This window comes from Somniosus microcephalus, chromosome 10 (assembly GCF_052327205.1).
Source record: "Somniosus microcephalus isolate GS21.2 chromosome 10, FLI_Smic_1.0, whole genome shotgun sequence".
In the NCBI taxonomy this organism is placed as follows: domain Eukaryota; kingdom Metazoa; phylum Chordata; class Chondrichthyes; order Squaliformes; family Somniosidae; genus Somniosus; species Somniosus microcephalus.
In genome coordinates this window covers 7700908-7725510 of record NC_140996.1, presented here as the reverse complement: position 1 = coordinate 7725510, position 24603 = coordinate 7700908, and the positions used below count along the sequence as shown (strand labels likewise).

The following is a 24603-nucleotide window of genomic DNA, read 5'->3' as shown; positions in this document are numbered from 1 at the left end:
TCACAACCTGACGGATTGAGACTCCATACTTATAATTGTTAACTTTCTGGGCCGGTTGATGGGCAACAATTAACAATTATCACATTGTTAAAATGCGTGTTATGCTACTGATTGTTAGCCTTAACTTCCTGCAGCGACTTTAACGGGTTATTGATGCGCAGATGCAGCAATTTCCTGAAACTCGCGGGGAGGTTGAGGGCAAGCTGCCGTTTTCGCGAGGCTAACGGGCGGAGCGGCGCAAATCGTCCAGCAACTCCTGGCGATTCGCAACTCACGGGGGAATCTCTCCCTCGCCACAAGTTGCCGGGCGATTCACACGCCAATAACGGCGAGCGCCATTAAACTGCAAAATCTGGGCCAACGTAACTTAATAAGTGCTTTTTATAATCATTATTCATGTGCCTTCAAGGAGAATACTTTAACCTACGGAATGACCTTTCTATTTAGGAAAGTGCCAGTGTGGCCAGTGCTCCTGTTTCCCGCCCGGAGATAGACGAGTGTACGGGAAAAACTGTGAATGCGACGACCGCCAGTGTGAGGACAGCGAAGGAAGCATCTGTGGTGGTGAGTGGGTTTATTTTTGTTCTGTAATACGTGAAGAGGACTAGGCATTGGTCCCTGCACGCAGAGATCCTTTTATTCTCTGAATTGTTTACTATAACATTTGGTGCATAAATCATACCTGTGCCGTAATCATCTTCATGGGCATCTCCAGTGATTCTGCCAGCCACGCCTCTTTTCTGACTTTTTAAAATTCATTTTGTGGGATGTGGGCGTCGCTGGCAAGGCCAGCATTTATTGCCCATCCCTAGTTACCCCTCGAGAAGGTGGCGGTGAATCGCCTTGAACCGCTGCAGTCCGTGTGGTGAAGGTGCTCCCACAGTGCTGTTAGGGAGGGAGTTCCAGGATTTTGACCCAGCGACGATGAAGGATTGGCGATATATTTCTAAGTCAGGATGGTGTGTGACTTGGAGGGGAACTTGGAGGTGGAGGTGTTCCCATGCACCTGCTGCCCTTGTCATTCTAGGTGGAAGAGGTCGCGGGTTTGGGAGGTGCTGCCGAAGAAGCCTTGGTTTGTATATTCCTCGGGCGGGCCGAGGAAATCGGTGTTGGATTGTGGTTCATGTTGGGTGCTTCTGTGTGAAGAGACTGTTGGAATCAAACAGGCATGTGGTTTAACACAGTCTCAAATAAAAACCCATCTGCACTGGGAGGCTGGTGTTTGGTGTTTGCCTGGATCAAATATCTATCGACAAGTGTATAAGATTTAACAGTCTATGATGCATGTGACATACAGTAGTTCATACTGTGTATTTGACTCTGAATTGGCCTTGAGAGCCACTCAGTTATAAACAAACAATCACTTGGTTCAAGACGAGGGCCCACCACCACCACCTGCTCAGTTCCAGGATTTTGACCCAGCGACGATGAAGGATCGGCGATATATTTCCAAGTCAGGATGGTGTGTGACTTGGAGGGGAACTTGGAGGTGGTGGTGGTCCAAAATAATCTTAATGATTGTTTTGTCATTAATTGAAATAACACAAGAACATTTTCAAAAATGCTTAGAGTTGAAAACAATGAAGAATTAGTTCCAATAGATACTGTTAGTAAAACACAACAAAGTGAACTAATTCATTCATTTCGTAATCATAACTCATGGAAGCCAAGAGTTGTAAAGTCTATTACAGTCAAAGCAGAGTAATCGGATTAATCATTTCTTCAAACAAACCATGATTTGAATGGAAGTGCAGATAAGATCACTTTGTGTTCATTAATGCATAAAAAAGAAAAAAAAAGAAAGACTTGCATTTCTATAGCGCCTTTCACAGCTTCAGGACGTCCCAAAGTGCTTTACAGCCAATGAAGTACCTTCTGAAGTGTAGTCACTGTTGTAATGTAGGAAACGCGGCAGCCAATTTGCGCACAGCAAGCTCCCACAAACAGCAATGTGATAATGACCAGATCATCTGTTCTAGTGATGTTGATTGAGGGACAAACATTGGCCCAGGACTCACCTACTCATCTTCAATATAGTGGCCATGGGATGTTTTATGACCACCTGAGAGAGCAGACGGGGCCTCGGTTTAACATCTCATCCGAAAAACGGCATCTCGCACAGTGCCGCAGACCCTCAGTACTGCCCTGGAGTGTCAGCCTAGCTTTATGTGCGCGAGTCCCTGGAGTGGGACTTGAACCCACAACCTTCTGACAAATGGAAACAAAATCAGGCCAATCACAATGCAATAATTTGTAATTAAAATGTAAACAAGCCCATGCTGGTTATATCAATTACATCTGCGAACCTCATAGTCCCGAGCTCATTCCCCACATCTCAATGCAACATTTCTAATTACATCTATGTTTCTACAGGAAGTTCTTACACAGATTTTTAGGCTTTATCCCCTACAGTAAAAATCACACCAATATTCTTAAGATAGCAAACACTAGGGACTAAGCATAGCCAGTCATGAAGTTCAGCGTGATTCTAGGGCCTAGAAATTGCTTATCTTAGCGCCGGCCGTTAACGCTGGTTTTCTTGAAAAAATGGCGGCCACCTCGCTTCCAGCGCGGGACACGGTGGCCGCCAGTTTGGTAAGTGCCACAGTGGTGCCATTGGCAGCACTCGCCTCTGAAATGTAAAGGAGCAGATCGTGATGTCAATCGGCGTGCAAGAGAAACACTGTCAGTGCTTCTTCATGGGGTACATACATCTTTCAGGTAAGTTTGGATTTAAGCTTTTGGACTTTTAAAAATATTTTATTGAAATAGTGGCTTGGTGCAATAGATGTTAAAAGTTTTAAAAGTGTGCAGGGAGTGCTGCTGGACACTTGCAAGGCTCGGATGGTAAAGGAAGGCCTCTGAGAAGACAGAAAATGCTGGAAATATTCAGTAGGTCAGGCAGCATCCGTGGAGAGAGAAACAGACTTCATGTCTCAGGTCGAGCTGCTGCCTGACCTGCTGAGCATTTCCAGCATTTTCTGCTCATATTTTAGACTTCCAGCATCCGCTCACAGAGGGAAGAGGAGGACACAGAAGAGGAGGACACAGAAGAGGAGGACGCAGAAGAGGAGGACGCAGAAGGAAGGATGCAACCCAGACAGCCCCTTTCTGGTCGGGATATCCGGGATGGAATCATCCCCCTGCAGTACCAGTGACCACAACCCCAATACCCCTTTCAACGTTTGTCCCACACCTTACCTTCCCTCTGTTACTGACCATCACAGTGTCCTCTTGGCCACGATGCTGAAATAAAAGCCACCACAAAGCAAACTTTCCAATCCAACTTTATACATCTATCCATCCAGTATGACATCAAGAAATCAACTCATCACCCTTAGGCATTCCCTTAATGACTGTCTAGTGTGTGCCTTTGTCTATCCTACTGATGTCATGCAGTGCGACCCCAGTGGCTGCAGCATGGCTGGCGGAAGGCTGCTGAATTTCAGTGGGGGACACTGCAAATGGCCTTGGTGGTCGACCTTGAGGAGCTGGTGGCTGGGAGTGTGAAATCGAGTGATGGTGTTTCTTCTTCTTCTTCACTCTCCTCTCCCTCTTCTTGGTCAAACACTGACTGGGCAGGCTGCATTTCTTGGGTGTGTGAAATGAGGAAGGCACATGGATGGAGTTGTGATGGGAGGGCGGGAAAGCAAGAAGTGCATGCTTACTCCATGCGCACCTTGTAAATCAGAAGATATTGTGGGATGAGGAGTAAGTGGGATGTGAGAAGGAGGTTAACGTATGAGGATACCGGGATCTTGTATCCTTTCAGCCCCTCCGCTGGCCAAGGGCTCAGCCATGCCCCTGCCAAGAATGGCCAGCACCGTCTCATCCAAGGGGGTGAGGTGAAGCTAGGAATGGGAGGTGTGCCTCCTATTTAGTACAGATTGTTGGTATGTGAGTGGGGGGGGGGCCACGCGCGGCGGTCGTGCATTGAGCAGTGTGTGACGCTAGTGGTGTAGTTGGTAGGAGAAAGCTTTTGAAGATGCATTCACTGACCATGACCACTGGTCTGAGGTCATGAAATGTCTTTGGGCACTGGAGCCAGGTGGTGGGGGGGGGGGGCGACACTGTTGGCAGTGATGGTCTCGGTGATCTGGTTCAACATTGTTCTTTCCGGAGGGCCTCCTGGCCCCTTGTGGGTAGAGGACCTCTCTTGTAGTGTTGATGCCCTGCACAAAGCTGGAGTGCTGCATGCGAGACCCTGGGTGCCTCTTCCCTGGCTTGCTGAGCCAGTTGTGTTCGTGCTGAAGCACTGCTACCATTTTTTTAGGGGCGGAGGCAATTTAGCTTTAAGAGCTGAAGACTGCCGTTTGGAAATTCTTTTTAATGTTTATTTTTTTTCAGAAGGCAGTTGCGCTCTAAGGGTTAAAGACCGCCTATTTTTAAATGACCTTTTTTAATTTTAGGAGGCAGTTCCCCTTTAAGGGATCGACACTGCTTTCTAAGATGACAGGCTAGTTTTAAGAGAACACTGACGTCCTCCAGGGGGTCGCTAGGGCCACGCTACATTGGGCCTCCTGCAGGTTTTGCGCCGCGTTCATGTACGTTCTGGGGCGGCCTGTGCTCTTCTCGAGGGCGGCCATTAACTTCGGCCCGCGGTGGCACCGACAGGGTTCCGGCCTACTCGAATCTCTCGGCCTAGATGTCTAAAGGATTAGATTAACGAGAGGGAAATGGTATTTTGTGGAGATAAGTAAGGAATTTTTTTTTTAACGCAGTGGTCAGTTATCTTATGATTGGCCGTAAAGCGTTTATTCTCTTTTTTTCCCCATTTTAATTACTTTTAAATGATTGTATGAAACAGCGTAGTGAACTGAAGCTGAACATGATGTTGTTTTGATTGATTGCTGGCCTCCAAATCCAACATCTGTACAAGCAAGCGGATTACTGTCTCGTGAAAAGCTGGCCAACGGATCCAATTACAGCTCAGATTAACAATTTTGTGCGTCTCTGCACTGTCTGATACAACTCTAGCTTGTAACAGGCATTATTCTGCCTATGTTTTCCTGGTCGCTGTGCACGTTGCATAAGAATGATTGGACAGGTCCAAACATGTTGAGCTGCAGTGACCTGTAATCAATAACCGGGGCTAGTAATAGCAAGGTGACTGAATTGACTGAAGCTCCTCATTGCCTCTGATTAAATAATATGAAAGGGTCCCAGATGGATACAACCACTGACTATAGATGTGCTGGAACCAGACTGGTTCCTGGGATGGGGGTGGGGATTGTCCTATGAGGGGAGATTGAGTAGACTGGGCCTATATTCTCTAGAGTTTAGAAGAATGAGAGGTGATCTCATTGAAACATACAAAATTCTTACAGAGCTTGACAGGGTAGATGCAGGGAGGATGTTTCCCCTGGCTGGGGAGTCTAGAACCAGGGGTCACAGTCTCAGAATAAGGGGTCGGCCATTTAGGACTGAGATGAGGAGAAATTTCTTCACTCAGAGGGGGGTGAATCTTTGGAATTCTCTGCCCCAGAGGGCTGTGGAAGCTCAGTCGTTGAGTATATTCAAGGCTGAGATCGATAGATTTTTGGACTCTAGGGGAATCAAGGGATATGGGGATAGTGCAGGAAAGTGGAGTTGAGGTAGAAGATCAGCCAGGATCTTATTGAATGGCAGAGCAGGCTCGAGGGGCCAAATGGCCGACTCCTGCTCCTATTTCTTATGTTCTTTTGCTTGATGATCCATAAGTCCATAAAGCAACCGAGGAAATTGGAAATTTCTCAAATATGGTTTAGTCTTAATGGATGCTTGTTGTCTTGGAGTTAAGTTACACAGCTACAGTTACATTTACTGATGAAGAATACAATTTGTTTTTAACACATGTGCGTACCCACCCAACAGGCAATGGCATCTGTTCGTGTGGTAGATGTATCTGTCATGATGACTGGTTTGGGAAACACTGCCAGCATACGAGAATCTGTAACATGCCAGAGGAGAGGAGCCGGAGTCTGTGCGAGTCTTTCGATGGAATAATCTGCTCCAACAAGGGTGAGAACCTTCCATGTAACTCTTGAATTTATTGTTTATCTTTTGTTGCATTATGTTTATGTTGTAGAATCACACAGCACAGAAGGAGGCCATTTGGCTCGTCGTGGCTCTTTGAACGAGCTCTCCAATTAGTCCCACTCGCCCCTGCTCTTTCCGCACAGCCCTGCGATTTTCTCATTTTCAAGTATTTACCCAAATCCCCTTTTGAAAGTTATTATTGAATCTGCTTCCACCGCCCTTTCAGGCAGCGCATTCCAGATCACAACAACTCGCTGCGTAAAAAAAAATTCTCCTCATTTCCCCTTTGGTTCTTTTGCCAATTACTTAAAATCTGTGTTCTCTGGTTACCGACCCTCCTGCCAGTGGTAACAGTTTCTCCTTATTTACTCTATCGAAACCCTCTATCAAATGCATATTACCACAGCGCATTACACACCTCGGAAAGTGGGGTGAGTGGGACATGGGTTCCCAGTAGCTGCTGGTTTTTACTTGTTGTTTGTACAATGTAACTGATCATTGCTAGGTCGCTCGGTAAAACCCAAGGTAATTAATATGTTACATAGAAACATAAAAAAATAGGAGCAGGAGTAGGCCATTCGGCCCTTCGAGCCTGCTCCACCATTCAATATAATCATGGCTGATCCTCTATCTCAATACCATAATCCCGCTCTCTCCCCATACCCCTTGATACCTTTTGTGTCTAGAAATCTATCTATCTCCTTCTTAAATATATTCAGTGACTTGGCCTCCACAGCCTTCTGTGGTAGAGAACTCCGCAGGTTCACCACCCTCTGAGTGAAGAACTTTCTCCTCATCTCAATCCTAAATGTCCTACCCCGTATCCTGAGACTGTGACCCCTCGTTCTAGACCCCCCAGCCAGGGGAAACATCCTCCCTGCATCCAGTCAGAATTTTATACGTTTCAATGAGATCCCCTCTCATTCTTCTAAACTCCAGTGAATACAGGCCTAGTCGACCCAATCTCTCCTCATACAACAGTCCTGCCATCCCAGGAATCAGTCTGGTGAGCCTTCGCTGCACTCCCTCTATGACAAGTATATCCTTTCTTAGGTAAGGAGACCAAAACAGCACACAATACTCCAGGTGTGGTCTCACCAAGGCCCTGTACAACTGCAGTAAGACATCCTTGCTCCTGTACTCAAATCCTCTTGTAATGAAGGCCAACATACCATTTGCATTCCTAACTGCTTGCTGCACCTGCATGTTTGCTTTCAGTGACTGGTGTACAAGGACACCCAGGTCCCTCTGTACATCAACATTTCCCAATCTATCACCATTTAAATAATACTCTGCCTTTCTGTTTTTCCTACCAAAGTGGATAACTTCACATTTATCCACGTTTTACTGCATCTGCCATGTATTTGCCCACTCACTCAACTTGTCTAAATCGCCTTGAAGCCTCTTTGCATCCTCCTCACAACTCACAACCCCACCTAGTTTCGTGTCATCAGCAAACTTGGAAATATTACATTTGGTTCCATCATTGATATAGATTGTGAATAGCTGGGGCCCAAGCACTGATCCCTGCGGTACCCCACTAGTCACCGCCTGCCACCCCGAAAAAGACCCATTTATTCCTACTCTGTTTCTTGTCTGTTAACCAATTTTCAATCCATGCCAGTATATTACCCCCAATCCCATGTGCTTTAATTTTGCACACTAACCTCTTATGTGGGACTTTATCAAAGGCCTTCTGAAAATCCAAATACACCACATCCACTGGTTCTCCCTTATCTATTCTACCAGTTACATCCTCAAAAAACTTCAGTAGGTTTGTCAAACACGATTTCCCTTTCATAAATCCATGTTGACTTTGTCTAATCCCATTTATATTTTCTAAGTGTCCTGTTATCACATCCTTTATATGTTGGCGTTCAACAGGTTCCTGCCATTGCGGAAAGTGTATGTGTGGCTCCCCCCAGCAGTGGTACATCTCGGGCGACTTCTGCGAATGTGATGACCGGGAATGTGACAAGCATCAAGGTGTCATCTGCACTGGTAATTACTGCTGCTCAGTTTTCGTTCCTCAGGAGAGTGTACATAATTGAAGAAACCGTAGAGCGCTATGGTCCAGACTAGACTTTACAAGCTCAGCATTGTTCTTCCGACCTGATCTTAGTAACGATTGTACAGATTCAGTGAGAGAGTCTAAAGGATCAAGACGGGAGATTAATTAGAGGCAAGTTGCATTGCAATTCTCCAGTGACTGAGCATCTGATTTCAAGGAACTTCTGTTTTGGGGATTATTAATCTTGGGGGGTCACGGCTGAGGATTTAAGGTAATAAAATAACCTACTCTATAGATTTCCTTCAGATATTAAGGCAACTACGATGGAATAAAGCATGTACAAAAGAGATATGGATCTGTACAAACATCAATGTAATTGAAGCATAGAAGGCTTGTTTGTCAACTGTTTTGATACAGTTCTCCTGATCCAAACATAATTTTGATTCATAGAATCATAGAATGATACAACACAGAAGGAGGCCATTTGGCCCACCTGGTCCGTGCCGGTGTTTCTGCTCCACACGAGCCTCCTCCCACCCCTCTTCATCTCACCCCATCAGCATATCCTTCCATTCCTTTCTCCCTCATGTGTTTATCCAGCTTCCCCTTAAATGTATCTCTGCTATTCGCCTCAACCACTCCCTGTGGTAGCGAGTTCCACATTCTCACCACTCTCTGGGTAAAGAAGTTTCTCCTGAATTTCCTATTGGATTTATTAGTGACTATCTTATATTGATGGCCCCTAGTTTTGGACTCCCCACGACATGCCATGACGTGTATTGATTGCCATGTGGAAGTTTTCAGGGTATGTGAATTAAAGTTCACCTAATCTATTTACCAGGGAACTGTAACCTTATTGAAATAAATGAAGTGTGATAGCGTAACTGTACAGGGATCTCAGACTATTGTGTCAGCTGTGGCTCAGTGGGCAGCACACTTGCCTCTGAGTCAGAAGGTTGTGGGTTCAAGTCCCACTCCAGAGACTTGAGCACATGAAGCTAGGCTAACACACCCAGTGCAGTGCTGAGGAAGCGCTGCACTGTCGGAGATGCCGTCTTTCGGATGAGACGTTAAACCGAGGCCCTGTCTGCTCTCTCAGGTGGACATAAAAGATCCCACGGCACTATTTTTAAGAAGAGCAGGGGGAGTTATCCCCGGTGTCCTGGCCAATATTTATCCCTCAACCAACATAACAAAAACGGATCATCTGGTCATTTATCACATTGCTGTTTGTGAGAGCTTGCTGTGCGCAATTTTGGCTGCTGCGTTTCCCACAACAGTGACTACACTTCAACACATTGGCTGTGAAGCGCTTTGGGACGTCCGGTGGTCATGAAAGGCGCTGTAGAAATGAAAGTCTTTCTTTTCTTTTTATTACAAATACTGGGGGTGTTTCCATGATTCGATGCTCCCAGCGGGGAGTAGAGGTCACAGGGATTGCATCTCAGGAAATAAGGAGCACACCACCTCTAATATCCCATTCATTCATTTGAATTGTGTCCGCAGTGTTTCCACACCCACTCCCTCTAAGTGGTGCTTCTGCCAGGGGCACCTGGTTGTGGAATGGGCCCCTCGACAATCCTCCTCTTCACCAAAAGGCTATAGATTTGTGAAAGGCAAAATAGTCCTGCTACATGCAGAAATTCTTTTGTTATAAGTGAAGAGATTTCAAATATATCCTTACATAAGGGAATCGAGGGATATGGGGATCGGGCGGGAGGGTGGAGATGAGGTCGATGATCAGCCATGATCTTATTGAATGGCGGAGCAGGCTCGAGGGGCCGAATGGCGGAGCAGGCTCGAGGGGCCGTGTGGCGGAGCAGGCTCGAGGGGCCGAATGGCGGAGCAGGCTCGAGGGGCCGTGTGGCGGAGCAGGCTCGAGGGGCCGTGTGGCGGAGCAGGCTCGAGGGGCCGTGTGGCGGAGCAGGCTCGAGGGGCCGTGTGGCGGAGCAGGCTCGAGGGGCCGTGTGGCAGAGCAGGCTCGAGGGGCCGTGTGGCGGAGCAGGCTCGAGGGGCCGTGTGGCGGAGCAGGCTCGAGGGGCCGAATGGCCGACTCCTGCTGCTAATTCCTATGTTCTTATGTTCTACTCAAAACCACTCCTCAACCAAACCTTTGGGCGCCTCTCCTAATCTCACCATCTACAACTCAGGTGTCCATTCCCCCTATCTAATTCCATCAGGGGAACTTATAATGGGTAACAAAGAAATGGCAGACCAATTAAATACATATTTTGGTTCTATCTTCACAAAGGAGGACACAAATAACCTCCCAGAGGTGTCGGGGAACATAGGGTCTGATGAAGGGGAGGAACTGAAAGAAATCAGTATTTGTAGGGAAATGGTGTTAAGGAAATTGATGGGACTGAGGGCCAATAAATCCCCAGGGCCTGATAATCTACATCCTAGGGTACTTAAGGAAGTGGCCCTAGAAATACTGATCATCTTCCAACATTCGATGGAATCTGGAACAGAACCCATGGATTAGAGGGTAGCAAATGTTACCCCACTATTCAAAAAAGGTGGTAGGGAGAAAACAGGGAATTACAGACCGGTAAGCCTGACATCGGTAGTGGGGAAAATGCTAGAGTCCATTATAAAAGACGTAATAGCAGAGCACTTGGAAAACAGTGACAGGATCGGACAAAGTCAACATGGATTTACAAAAGGTAAATCGTGCTTGACTAATCTACTGGAATTTTTTGAGGATGTAACTGGTAAAATAGATAGGGGAGAACCAGTGGATGTGGTATATTTGGACTTTCAGAAGGCTTTCGATAAGGTCCCGCATAAGAGATTAGCGTGTAAAGTTAAGGCACATGGGATTGGGGGCAAGGTATTGACTTGGATAGAAAACTGGTTGGCAGACAGAAAGCAAAGAGTTGGAATAAACAAGTCTTTTTCCGAGTGGCAGGCAGTGACTAGTGGGGTACCGCAGGGATCGGTCCTTGGACCCTGTATTGATTTGTATGTGGGTTCAATGACGACACATTCATGAAAGAGAATGACTTTTTATCTAAAGTATGTTCAACTCAGTTAACAGCATTACAGGAGACACTATCTTAGAGATCCATCTAAAATGAAACTAAAACTAAACTAAACTGCCTCTCTCACATGCCCTCTGCTGGTCAGGCATAAATAATCAAGCAGGCAAATATGCTGGTAAGGCATCATAATCAAACAGGCAAATACCATCACTATTTGCTGATATCATTACATCTCCCTTTCTTAAAACAAAAGTATTTTACTTTTATCTAACAATATGTTTTCTTTGTTTTACTCTGCATTTTAACTGTAACACTTAATGAACTTACATTATCATTATCATTATCAAGGTTTTTTAACCTTGCTTTGTGTGTTCACATGAAATATGTAAATACACTAGAACTTGAAGAGAGAATAAGATAACATTACTTCCTTCTATAACAATAGTCCTTAAATTTGCTCAATGAGTCTCTCAGGAGGCTTCACTTGTCTTGAGGATTTTCTGATTGATTGTCCTTGAATCTGAGTTGTTACCTCAGATGATGGATTCTCAGCTGTGTGATCAGGTTGTTCAACAGTATCAGTCTTTTGACCTGCTGTGGCTGGTCCCATGAGAAGATCCCGACGATTTCTTCTCAGAACAGCACCCTCATCTGTCTGAATGGTGTATGATCTTGGTTGAACTTCACTCAGGACAGTTCCCTTCTGAGTCCATATGTTTGTTTTGTCTTTGAACCTTACTTGGTCACCAGTGTGGAGTTCAGGTAGGTTTTGTGTTCCTCTGTCATAGTAGTACTTTTGCTTTTCTTTCTGTTGTTCTTTGAACTTCCTCACTTTCTCCCCCTCTTTTGTTTTCAGGAGGTTCTCCGGGATGGGCAGGTTTGACCTTAGCAGACGTCCCATAAGGAGTTGGGCTAGTGACTTACCACACTCGAGCGGCGTTGTGCGGTATACAAGCATGCTCTGGTAGAAGTCAGTTCCACTGTCTCTTGCCTTGTACATCAGTCTTTTCACTGTCTGGACCGATTTTTCCACTAGTCCATTGGACTGTGGAAAGTGAGGACTTGACGTTGTGTGGACAAAGTCCCACTCTTTGGCAAAGTGTCGGAAACTTGCATTGTAAAACTGGGGTCCGTTGTCTGTGAAGACCTCGCTTGCCACGCCATGTCTGGAGAATATGGCTTTCATGCATGTTATCACAGCATCTGCAGTGGTGGTGTACAGTCTACAAACCTCTGGATACAGGGAGTAATAGTCTGTGACTACAAGATAGTCCTTCCCTTGACATACGAATAGGTCAGCGCCTACCTTCTGGTAAGGTCTGTCTGGCGCTGGGTGTGGCTTTAGTGGTTCTACCGGATTGCTTGCTCGATATTTCAGGCATATTGTGCAGTTTGACACCTCATTTGTCACATCTTGGTTGATTCATGGCCAGTACATCACCTCTCGTGCTCTTTTCTTACACTTTTCGATTCCCAGATGTCCTCCATGGATCCTTTTTAGCATCTCTTTTCTCAGACTCTTTGGGATAACTATTTTACTTCCTTTGTAGATGATGTCTTCGACCACTGATAGTTCCGCCCTGCAGTTCCAGTACTCTGCCATGTCAGGTGAGCAGTCTTGCTTCATGTTGGGCCATCCATCCAAGATGCTTTTCCTCAGTCGTCTCATTGTTTCATCTTTGTTTGTCTCAGTCTTTATGAGCTCCATTTTTGCATCTGCTATGGGCAGTGCACTTGTGATCATGTCCACGTAGGCGTTCACTTTTTCATCCATTTTGGTGTTTGCGGGCTCACTTGGGTCAACAGCTCTGGACAGCGTGTCTGCTGTATACATCAGCTTACCCGGTGTGTACGCAACATTCAGTGTATAGCGATGCAGCCTGATCATCATTCTTTTGTATTCTAAGCGGACAGCTATTTAGTGGCTTTTGGAACAATGCAATCAAGGGCTTATGGTCAGTCTCTACACTGATTGCTTGTCCTGCCACAAACTGGTGAAATCTTTCACAGGCGTATGTGATGCTGAGCAGCTCCTTTTCTATTTGAGCATATCGCGTCTCCGCGTCTGTCATTGAGCGCGATGCATATGCAATAGGTTGCCAGTAGTCATATTTTTGCAGAAGAACGGCACCGAGCCCACTCTCTGATGCATCTGATGATATCTTGATGGGTCTCGCTGGGTCATAAAACCTCAGAACTGGTTCCTCTGTGAGCAGTTTCTTTAGATCGCTCCATGACTTCTCATGCTCATGATTCCATTCCCATACTATGTTCTTTTCAGTTCGTCGTCTCAGTGGCGCCATCTTTTCTGAGAGGTTGGATATGAATTTACCCATGTAGTTGATCATTCCATTAAACCTCTGCACGTCCTTTTTGCATTGTGGCTTTGGCATATTCTCAATGGCGGACACCTTTCTGGGATCTGGTCTGATGCCCTCACTGCTAAGGATATCTCCCACGAATGTCAGTTCTGTCACCCCGAGCTGGCATTTCTCTCTATTCAGCTTCAGGTTTGTTTTCCTTGTTGCTTCCAGCACTTTTTTCAGTCTCTCGTCATGCTCAGTTCTCATGGTTCCCCATACTATGATGTCATCCATTGATGTATCAACTCCCTCCAGGTGCTCATAGATCATATGGATAGTTTTGTGATACACTTCAGGAACTGAGGCAATGCCAAATGGTAACCTTAGGAATCTGTATCTGCCAAATAGACTGTTGAACGTGCACAGTCTTGAACTTGCCTCGTCCAGTTTCATCTGCCAAAATCCTGATGATGCATCTAACTTGCTGAAATACTTTGCATTTGCAAACTGTGACATGATTTCCTCACGTGTAGGAAGCTTGAAGTGCTCTCTCTTTATTGCTTTGTTTAGATCTCTTGGATCCAGGCAAATTCTGAGCTTTCCATTCTTTTTGTCCACAACGACGAGGGAACTCACCCACTCAGTTGGCTCATCTATCTTCTGAATCACGTTCAGGCTTTCCATCCTGTCCAACTCTGCCTTCAGTTGCTTTTGAAGAGCAAACGGAACTTTTCTGCATGGATGTATGACCGGTGTCATACTTTTATCTACTCTGATCGTGTGTTCTCCTGGAAGGCAGCCTAGACCCTGAAATAGGTCATTGTACTCTTTCATGAGTTCATCATAGACTGTCTCTCCTTCGCTTTCCACAACGAGGACTCTCTTTACCAGGTTCAGTCTCTCACAGGCTATTAAACCTAGTATGGCCTGCACATCCTTTGGCACCACGATTAATGCTAGCGTGTGCTCTCTGTCCTTGTGTGTTACTTTGACAATGCATTTTCCTTTCACTGGTATATCAGTACCTGAGTATCCTGTCACTTTCACTTTGATTCCATGTATCTTTGGACTGGGTCTAATTTTCTTAAAATCAGTCTCTGATATCACATTAACTTGTGCTCCAGTATCCAATTTAAATGGAATATGTATGTCATTCACTTTTAGTGTCAACATCCAGTCTCTTTTTTCTTTTTTGTTTTCAGACACAACATCCACATTGAACTCCTCTTTCTCGCTTTCATCTACTGCATGGACCTTGCTTTGTTGCGCTTGGTTCTTACAGCAACGGGCATAATGGTTGTTTTTGTTGCCACTATTGCATGTTTTACCATATGCTGGACACTTTTTTGGTGGATGCTGTGTACCGCATCGACTACATGACTTTCGATTGTCCCTTTCATTTTTGTTCGCTGGCCACGCCTCTTTTTTCACATTGGTGCTCTTTTTGTTAAACGGTTTGTGTCCGTTCATTCTCACTGCATCCATGTTGCAGCTACTGTCACTGAACAGCTCCTTTGCCTGCGACTTCACAGTCTCTGTAGCCCTACACAGTGCTATGGCTTTTCCCAGGTCTAGATTTTGCTCTCTTAGCAGTCTTTCCCTTAGACCATTATCTGGAATACCACACACCAGTCTGTCTTTTATCAGCGAGTCTGTCAGTCCCCCAAATTCACATGTTTTGCTTCGGTTTCTCAGTTCAGTCACATACTGATCAATAGTCTCTCCCGTTTTCTGTACACATGTGAAAAATCTGTGCCTCTCAAACGTCACGTTACGTTTAGGTATGCAGTAGGCCTCAAACTGTTCCATTATTTTATCCAGCTTCATTTTGTCTCCATCAGCAGTGAATGTGAAGTTATTATACACCTCCAGCGCTTCATCACCCACGACATGTAAGAACACTGACGCTTTCATTTTATCACTTTTCTCGTCAGCTCCAATTGCTGATAAATACAACTCCAAACGTTGTTTGAACCTTCTCCAATTTTCAGCCACATTACCTGTCAACTGAAGCTTCGCCGGTGGGTGTAAACCATCCATTTTTTCACTTCGTTAGCTATTCTCCAATGGTAAGTAACGATGTTCTCTTTTGGCTTGCTAATATGTGGAGAGCTGATTTCACTTCAGATTTTTCCTCTTCATCTCTTTCAATCACTTCTTCTGACGCCATGTGTTGATTTCTATGTGGGTTCAATGACGACACATTCATGAAAGAGAATGACTTTTTATCTAAAGTATGTTCAACTCAGTTAACAGCATTACAGGAGACACCATCTTAGAGATCCATCAAAAATGAAACTAAAACTAAACTAAACTGCCTCTCTCACATGCCCTCTGCTGGTCAGGCATAAATAATCAAGCAGGCAAATATGCTGGTAAGGCATCATAATCAAACAGGCAAATACCATCACTATTTGCTGATATCACTACAGACGCCAGCTATTTACAATATATATTAATGATCTAGACGAGGGAACTAGATGTAATATCTCCAAATTTGCAGACGACACAAAGCTGGGTGGGCGTGTGTGCTGTGAGGAGGATGCCGAGAAACTCCAGGATGATTTGGACAGGTTGGGTGATTGGGCAGAAGCATGGCAGATGCAATATAATGTGGATAAATGTGAGGTTATCCACTTTGGTGGCAAAAACAGGAAGGCAGATTATTATCTGAATGGCAATAGATTGGGCGAAGGGGAAGTGCAACGAGACCTGGGTGTCCTTGTGCACCAGTCGCTGAAGGTAAGCATGCAGGTGCAGCAGGCGGTTAAGAAGGTAAGTGGTATGTTGGCCTTCGTAGCGAGAGGCTTTGAGTACAGGAACAAGGATGTCTTGCTGCAGTTGTACAGGGCCTTGGTGAGACCACATCTTGAGTATTGTGTGCAGTTTTGGTCGCTTTATCTCAGGAAGGATGTTCTTGCCATGGAGGGAGTGCAGCGAAGATTCACCAGGCTGATACCTGGGATGGCAGGAATGACGTATGAGGAGAGATTGGGTCGATTGGGCTTGTACTTGCTGGAGTTTAGAAGAATGAGAGGGGATCTCATTGAAACTTATAAAATTCTGACAGGACTGGACAGACTAGATGCAGGAAGGATGTTCCCGATGGTCGGGGAGTCCAGAACCAGGGGTCACAGCCTAAGGATAAAAAGGGTAAGCCATTTAAGACAGAAATGAGGAGGAATTTCTTCACCCAGAGAGTGGTGAACCTGTGGAATTCTCTACCACAGAAGGCAGTAGAGGCCAATTCATTAAATATATTCAAGAAGGAGTTGGATATATTTCTTAATGCTAAAGGGATCAAGGGGTATGGGGAGAAAGCAGGGACTGGGTACTGAATTTGGATGATCAGCCATGATCACATTGAATGGCGGAGCAGGCTCGAGGGGCCAAATGGCCTACTCCTGCTCCTATCTTCTATGTTTCTATGTTTCTATCGTGAAAACCTTCGGAGTCTCTTGACATTAACAGCACTATTATAAAAACAAGTTGTAGTTGGTGACGTATGAAAATGGCAAATCAAACCTAAGCATTCAACAAGGTCTACTAATGAAGGAAGGGAAGATTGAACAGGCTGGGGCTCTTTTCTCTAGAAAAGCAAAGGCTGAGGGGTGACCTGATATTTAGAATATATGTTGGGATTGCAGCCCGGAGTGGACGCAACTGCATGCTCAGTATTCAAGAGCGCAGGCAACATTGCACTCAGTATTGGGGTATACATGCAATTGTGTGCTCAGTATTCGGGAGTGCGTGCAACATTGCACTCAGTATTGGGGTATACATGCAATTGTGTGCTCAGTATTCGGGAGTGCGTGCAACTCTAGGGGAATCGAGGGATGCGGGGATCGGGCGGGAAAGTGGAGTTGAGGTCGAAGATCAGGCATGATCTTATTGAATAGCGGAGCAGACTCGAGGGGCCGAATGTCCGACTCCTGCTTATATCTCTTATGTTCTTATGTACTATCTCCTGGCTTGAGTACAGTACAGCTGAAAACATGAGAGAAAAAATCTGATTTTTTAAATATATATATACACACACACACACACACACAATTTGGAGTTGATTTTTCCACCTACTGAACAGGCCGTATCGCTATAACTGTTTGAAGCATCCATTCCACCTTTCGCTGCTTGATTTGACACTCCTCTCGCTATCAATCTGTTTCTGTGCCTGTTTCCGCTACTTACATCTCTCTCTCTCTCCATGGTGCCTAAAGATTGACTTCAATTGAATGAATCTTAAACTTCCCAAACCATTCATTAGCACGCCATTCTCTCCAATCACATTTCCTCGCGCGCTCTCTCTCTGCAGGGCTTCTAGACCACTGCCACGCTGGTGATTACACCTCTCTCCTTCTCTGTATAGCAGCCTTCACTTTGTACTGTCCTGTACAATTACATCCGTTCCTCTTCTTTAAACATTAATTAATATTGCTCCATTTCTCCCCTTTAACTCAACTCTGTTGTCCTCGTTCTAATTCTGCGTCCGAGCGAGCAGACCGAAAGAGAATGGCCCAAATCCTGCCGGACAGTAACAGCTGAGTCAAAGAGGTGGGTTTTTAAGGAGCCTCTGAAAGGAGGAGAGTTAGGCAGGGAATTTTAAAAAAATGTTTTTATTCGTTTATGGGGTCAGGGCATCGCTGGCAAGGCCAGCATTTATTGCCCATCCCTAGTTGCTCTTGAGAAGGTGGTGGTGAGCTGCCTTCTTGAACCGCTGCAGTCCGTGTGGTGAAGGTGCTCCCACAGTGCTGTTAGGGAGGGAGTTCCAGGATTTTGACCCAGCGACGATGAAGGATCGGCCGATATACTTCCAAGTCAGGATGGTGTGTGACTTGGAGGGGAACTTGGAGGTGGTGGTGTTCCCATGTGCCTGCTGCCTTTGTCCTTCTAGGTGGAAGAGGTCGCGGGTTTGGGAGGTGCTGCCGAAGAAGCCTTGGCGAGTTGCTCCAGTGCATCTTGTCGATGGTACACACTGCAGCCACGGTGCGCCGGTGGTGGAGGGAGTGAATGTTTAAGGTGGTGGATGGGGTGCCAATCAAGCGGGCTGCTTTGTCCTGGATGGTGTCGAGCTTCTTGAGTGTTGTTGGAGCTGCACTCATCCAGGCAAGTGGAGAGTATTCCATCGCACTCCTGACTTGTGCCTTGTAGATGGTGGAAAGGCTTTGGGGAGTCAGGAGCTGAGACACTCGCCGCAGAATACCCAGCTTCTGACCTGCTCTTGTTGCCACAGTATTTATGTGGCTGGTCCAGTTAAGTTTCTGGGAATACCAGATCTTCAGGCCCAGGCAGCTGTAGGCAGGAACAAAAAATAATCAGAAAGGTGAATGGAATGTTAGCCTTTATAACTAGAGTGCTAGAATATAAAGGGGAGGATGTTTTGCTGCAGCTGTACAAAACCCTGGTTAGACCACATCTGGAGTACTGCGTACAGTTCTGGGCACCACACCTTAGGAAGGATCTATTGGCCTTGGAAGGAGTGCAGCCTAGGTTTACCAGAATGTTACCAGGGCTCCAAGGATTAGATTATGAGGAGAGATTACACAAACTAGGCTTGAAGGAAGGCAAATGGAATGTTGGCCTTTATTGCAAAGGGAATGGAGTATAGAAGTAGGGAAGTCCTGTTACAACTGTACAGGGCATTGGTGAGACTGCACCTGGAGTACTGCGTACAGTTTTGGTCTCCTTATTTAAGGAGGGATACACTTGCATTGGAGGCAGTTCAGAGAAGGTTCACGAGGTTGATTCCGGAGATGAAGGGTTGTCTTATGAAGAAAGGTTGAGCAGGTTGGGCCTATACTCATTGGGGTTTAGAACAATGAGAGGGGATCTTATTGAAACATATAAGATTCTGAGGGGGCTTGACAGGGTAGATGCAGAGAGGATGTTTCCCCTCATGGGGGAATCTAGAACTAGGGGGTATAATTTCCGAATAAGGGGGCACCCTTTTAAATCGGAAATGAGGAGGAATTTCTTCTCTCAGAGGGCCGTGAATCTTTGGAATTCTCTTCCCCAGAGAGCTGTGGAGGCTGGGTCATTGAATATATTTAAGGTGGAGATAGACAGATGTTTGAACGATAAGGGAGTCGAGAGTTATGGGGAGCGGGCAGGGAAGTGGAGTTGAGGTCAAGATCAGATCAGCCATGATCTCCTTGAATGGCGGAGCAGGCTCGAGGGGCCGAATGGCCGACTCCTGCTCCTACATCTTATGTTCTTATGTAGTCCCTGGAATATAGGTTAAGGGGTGATTTGATTGAGGTTTTTAGGATTTGGAAAGAAATTCATCGAGAGAAACTTTTTCTGTTGCTGGGGGGAGTCTAGGACAAGGGGGCATAACCTTATAATCAGAGCCAGGCCATTCAGGAGAGGAGTTAGAAAACACTTCACCGTGCAAAGGGTGGTAGAAGTGTGGAACTCTCTCTCAAAAAATGCAATAGATACTAGCTCAATTAATCATTTAAAATCTGAGGTCGATAGTTTTTTGCTAGACAAGGGTATAAAAGGATATGGAGCCAAGGCAGGTAGATGGAGTTAAGATACAGATCAGCCATGATCTCATTGAATGGCAGAATAGGCTCGAGGGGCTGAATGGCCTCCTCCTGTTCCTATGATCCTAAGGGATGGCCGCCAATGGTGGAGCAAAGAAAATCAGGGATGTGCAAGAGGCCAGAATTGGAGGAGTGCAGAGATCTTGGTGGGTTGTAGGGCTGGAGGAGGTTACAGAGATAGGGAGGGGGTGAGGGCCATGGAGGGATGTGAACACGAGGATTGAGAATTTTAAAATCGAGGCGTTGCTGGACCAGGAACCAATGTAGGTCAGCGAGCACAGGGGGTGATGGGCAAATGGGACTCGGCGCGAGTTAGGACAGGGGGGTGTTGGGCGAACGGGACTCGGCGCGAGTTAGGGCAGGGGGTGATGGGCGAACGGGACTCGGTGCGAGTTAGGACAGGGGGGTGTTGGGCGAACGGGACTCGGTGCGAGTTAGGACAGGGGGTGATGGGTAAACGGGACTTGGTGCGAGTTAGGACAAGGGGCGATGGGTGAACGGGACTCGGCGCGAGTTAGGACAGGGGGTGATGGGCGAACGGGACTCGGCGCGAGTTAGGACAGGGGGTGATGGGTGAACGGGACTCAGTGCGAGTTAGGACAGGGGATGATGGGTGAATGGGACTCGGTGTGAGTTAGGACACGGGGCGATGGGTCAACGGGACTCGGTGTGAGTTAGGACAGGGGGTGATGGGTGAACGGGACTTGGTGCGAGTTAGGACAGGGGGTGATGGGCGAACGGGACTCGGTGCGAGTTAGGACAGGGGGTGATGGGTGAACGGGACTCGGTGTGAGTTAGGACAGGGGGTGATGGGCGAACGGGACTCAGTGCGAGTTAGGACAGGGGGTGATGGGCGAACGGGACTCGGCGCGAGTTAGGACAGGGGGTGATGGGCGAATGGGACTCGGCGCGAGTTAGGACAGGGGGTGATGGGCGAACGGGACTCGGCGCGAGTTAGGACAGGGGGTGATGGGCGAACGGGACTCGGTGCGAGTTAGGACAGGGGGTGATGGGCGAACGGGACTCGGCGCGAGTTAGGACGGGGTGATGGGTGAACGGGACTCGGTGCGAGTTAGGACAGGGGGTGATGGGCGAACGGGACTCGGCGCGAGTTAGGACAGGGGGTGATGGGTGAACGGGACTCGGTGCGAGTTAGGACACGGGCAGCAAAGTTTTGGATGAGCTGAAGTTTATGGAGGGTGGAAGAACAGAGCAGAAGTGCTACATCTGGCGAACTGCAGGCCACCCTGACCACCTCCCCACCCCCATCCACCACCCCCCCTTCCCAGATTTACCTGTGGGCCTGGGAACGGGGTGAAATTAGTTAGGAGATGACAGGTTAGCTGCGTTGGGATGCCCGATTGGCACTTGGAGCATGCCTGATTTATTGTGATGGGGCCCAAGCGCAACTTTAGTTTGGTAATCAGGCCTCTCCACTCGGGCGCACCATTGCTGGAATCATGCCCATTTTGGGGGAGAGGCGGCTAAGGAATTTAGAGCCCCTTACTTCTCCCCTCCCACCGCGATGGTTGAAGTACAATACCTCAGGCATAACATTTCCCAGTCTTAATTGTTAATCTGCTCCACTTATCCAGTTAATATGGCGGCCACATTGGCAAAGAGAACCTCCCATGGATATGCCATCAATATCTGCTGAGGCGCAATCCCCAGTCCCTGTCAGAGTTGCATCGAGCAGCTGGTGGAATGTGGCAGAAGCATTTTTCATTCCAAGCAGCACGACTGTGAACTCGTGAAGGCTCTGAGCGTGCAGCAGATGTGGGGTGTAACTTGGCCTCTGCTCTACAGCACACTTGCCAGTAATCTTTTGTGAATTCTAAAGTCATCAGATATTCGCTGCCCATTTGCTTTCTCCAGAATCTTTCTTGCGTGGGTCATTTGGTTGTCAATGGCTTCTGTGAAGTTTAGACTAGTCTACGCAAAACCAAGTCGTCTTATTCTCCTTAGGAACCGACACCACCAGTGATGGGTTGACTGTATAACTGGCCACCACACCACACTTTGGGAAGGATGTCAAGGCCTTGGAGAGGGTGCAGAGGAGATTTACTAGCATGGTACTAGGGATGGGGGACTTCAGTTAAGTGGAGAGACTGAAGAAACTGGAATTGTTCATTACATGGAATGACACAGAATGTACAGCACAGAAACAGGCCATTCGGCCCAACTGGTCCGTGCCGGTGTTTATGCTCCACACGAGCCTCCTCCCGCCCCTCTTCATCTCACCCCATCAGCATACCCTTCTATTCCTTTCTCCCTCATGTGTTTATCCAGCTTCCCCTTAAATGTATCGACGCTATTCGCCTCAACCACTCCCTGTGGGAGCGAGTTCCACATTCTCACCACTCTCTGGGTAAAGAAGTTTCTCCTGAATTCCCTACTGGTTTTATTAGTGACTATCTTATATTTACATCCCCTATTTTTGGATTCACCCACAAGTGGAAACATCTTCTCGACGTCTACCCTATCGAACCCTTTCTTAATTTTTAAACACCTCTATCAGGTCACCCCTCAGCCTTCTCTTTTCTAGAGAAAGGAGCCCCAGCCTGTTACGTCCGTGTAATAATAAGAAAAGGACTGCAGAGAACGGTACAACAGGTGTTTACTCAACGTGGTTCAAACTGCAACTGAAACAACAGATTACTACTCAGCGTTATATACAGGTGTGGTCACTGCCGGTACTACAGTATACATGAGCTGTAGAAAGTAGTTCCCCCCTTAAAGGTACATACATTACAATTCCTCCCCTTTTAGATTAACAGTACCATAACACTCATTTAACAATTAAATATCAAACTAATTACAATTAACACTTTTAACATGCAACATTAGCTGAAAATAGTCTATTTATAAATTCAGTCTTTGGGGCGGCTTCCTGATCCTTTCTGGATAACGCCTTTCCCGAGTGTCTTGCTCTTGGTGTGGAGGCGATTCTGGCCCCCTGTCGTCGGTTGGTTCATCAGCTTCCGATGCTACTGTTTCTGGGGTAGATGCTACCTGTACATCGGGTTCATCACCAGGTATGTATGGGCGAGGCATGGGGTTGACTCGTTCCTCTGACTCTAGGATCTGGTCAGCATGGCGTCTCACGATGCTCTCCCCAACGTCCACTGTGTACATTAGTGGCCCCTGCCGTGTGCATATCGTTCCTGGTTGCCATTTCTCTGTTCGGTAGTCGCGGGCCAAGACTGGTTGCCCTACATTGAAGCTCCTTGTCGGCTTCTCATTGATGTGCTGGAATTGCTTACTCTCAACATCTCTTCGTACATTTGGTCTGAGCAAATCCAGACGAGATCTTGACCTTCGGTTAAAGAACATCATGGCCGGGGCCTGGTTGGTAACTGGATGTGTCGCATTTCTATAGGCGAACAGGAAATTGTCCACCTTATGCTGCAGTGGAATGTCGTCGTCGCACATGGCCTTTACTGCTTTTTTAAAGGTTTGTACGAACCTCTCAGCCAATCCATTTGTGGCTGGATGATACGGGGCGGATGTGTAATGCCTTACCCCATTCCTTTTCATAAATCTTCGAAACTCTTTGGACACAAACTGAGATCCGTTATCAGAGCAAATCTGCTCTGGCAAGCCGTTCCTGGCAAAAATGGTCCGTAGGACTGCAATAGTTTTCTCCGTGGTGGTGGAGGACATTTTGATCACCTCAGGCCATTTCGAGTACGCATCCATGGCTATTAAAAACATTGAGTCCATGAATGGACCAGCAAAATCAATATGCACCTGTTGCCATGGAGATGAGGGCCACTCCCATGGGTGTAGAGGGGCATGTGGTGGTGCATTTTGGACCTTCTGGCATCCTGAGCAGCTCTTTGTCAGGTCCTCGATTTGCTGATCGAACCCCGGCCACCACACATAAGCCCTAGCAAGGCTTTTCATTTTCACCCCTCCCAGATGACCTTCGTGAAGCTCATTGAGCACTCTCTCCCTTAACTTGGGTGGAATTACCACTCGGGATCCACACATCAAGGTCCTCTGGCATACTGACAGCTGTTCTCTTCTGGATGAGAATGCTGGCAACAGTGAGTCGCCATGTGCTGGCCATCCCTTCACCGTCAAATCATATACCCGAGACAGTGTCGGGTCATTTCGGGTCTCCTCTATACCAGTGTTAGTTACTGGCAAGCATTCAATTATAGTCGAATGAAATATTTCGACAGGATCCACTGCTGGTGCTTCCTCCGCAGTAGGCAGTGGCAGGCGTAATAGCCCATCAGCGTTTCCATGCTGTTTCGTGCCCTTATACTCGATATCATATTGGTGCGCCCCTAGAAAAAGGGACCATCTTTGTAGCTGTTGCGCAGTCATCACCGGAACGCCCTTCTTTGGATTAAAGATGGAGACAAGTGGTTGGTGGTCAGTCAGCAAGGTGAACTTCTGCCCGTGCAGATAGTGATTGAACTTTTTCACTCCCCACACTAGGCTGAGGGCCTCCCTGTCAATCTGGGCGTAGTTACGCTCGGCTGAGGTTAGTGACCGAGACGCAAAGGCTACTGGCCTCTCCGAGCCGTCCGGGAATTTGTGTGACAGCACCGCTCCAATGCCATAGGGTGATGCATCACACTCCAACCGAATTGGTAGTGCTGGGTTGAAATGAGCCAACATCTCTTTTGATGTGATCAATGCTTTGCTCTTCTGGAAGCTCGTTTACATTCGTCACTCCACTTCCATGGTACCCCCGTTTGCAGTAGGGTGTTCAGTGAGTGTAGTACGGT

At 46.9% G+C, this 24603-nt stretch overlaps 1 protein-coding gene across 2 annotated transcripts in view; it reads left to right on the top strand.

The window, feature by feature from the left end:
• itgbl1 (integrin, beta-like 1) overlaps positions 1 to 24603 on the top strand; it is a 273038-nt gene that overhangs the window by 236035 nt on the left and 12400 nt on the right. For both annotated transcript variants that reach the window (XM_085998387.1, XM_085998386.1), the window contains 3 exons: positions 448 to 564; positions 5854 to 6000; positions 7903 to 8019. In XM_085998387.1, the coding sequence (XP_085854513.1) occupies positions 448 to 564; positions 5854 to 6000; positions 7903 to 8019 (381 nt within the window). The remainder of the gene's footprint in view (positions 1 to 447; positions 565 to 5853; positions 6001 to 7902; positions 8020 to 24603) is intronic.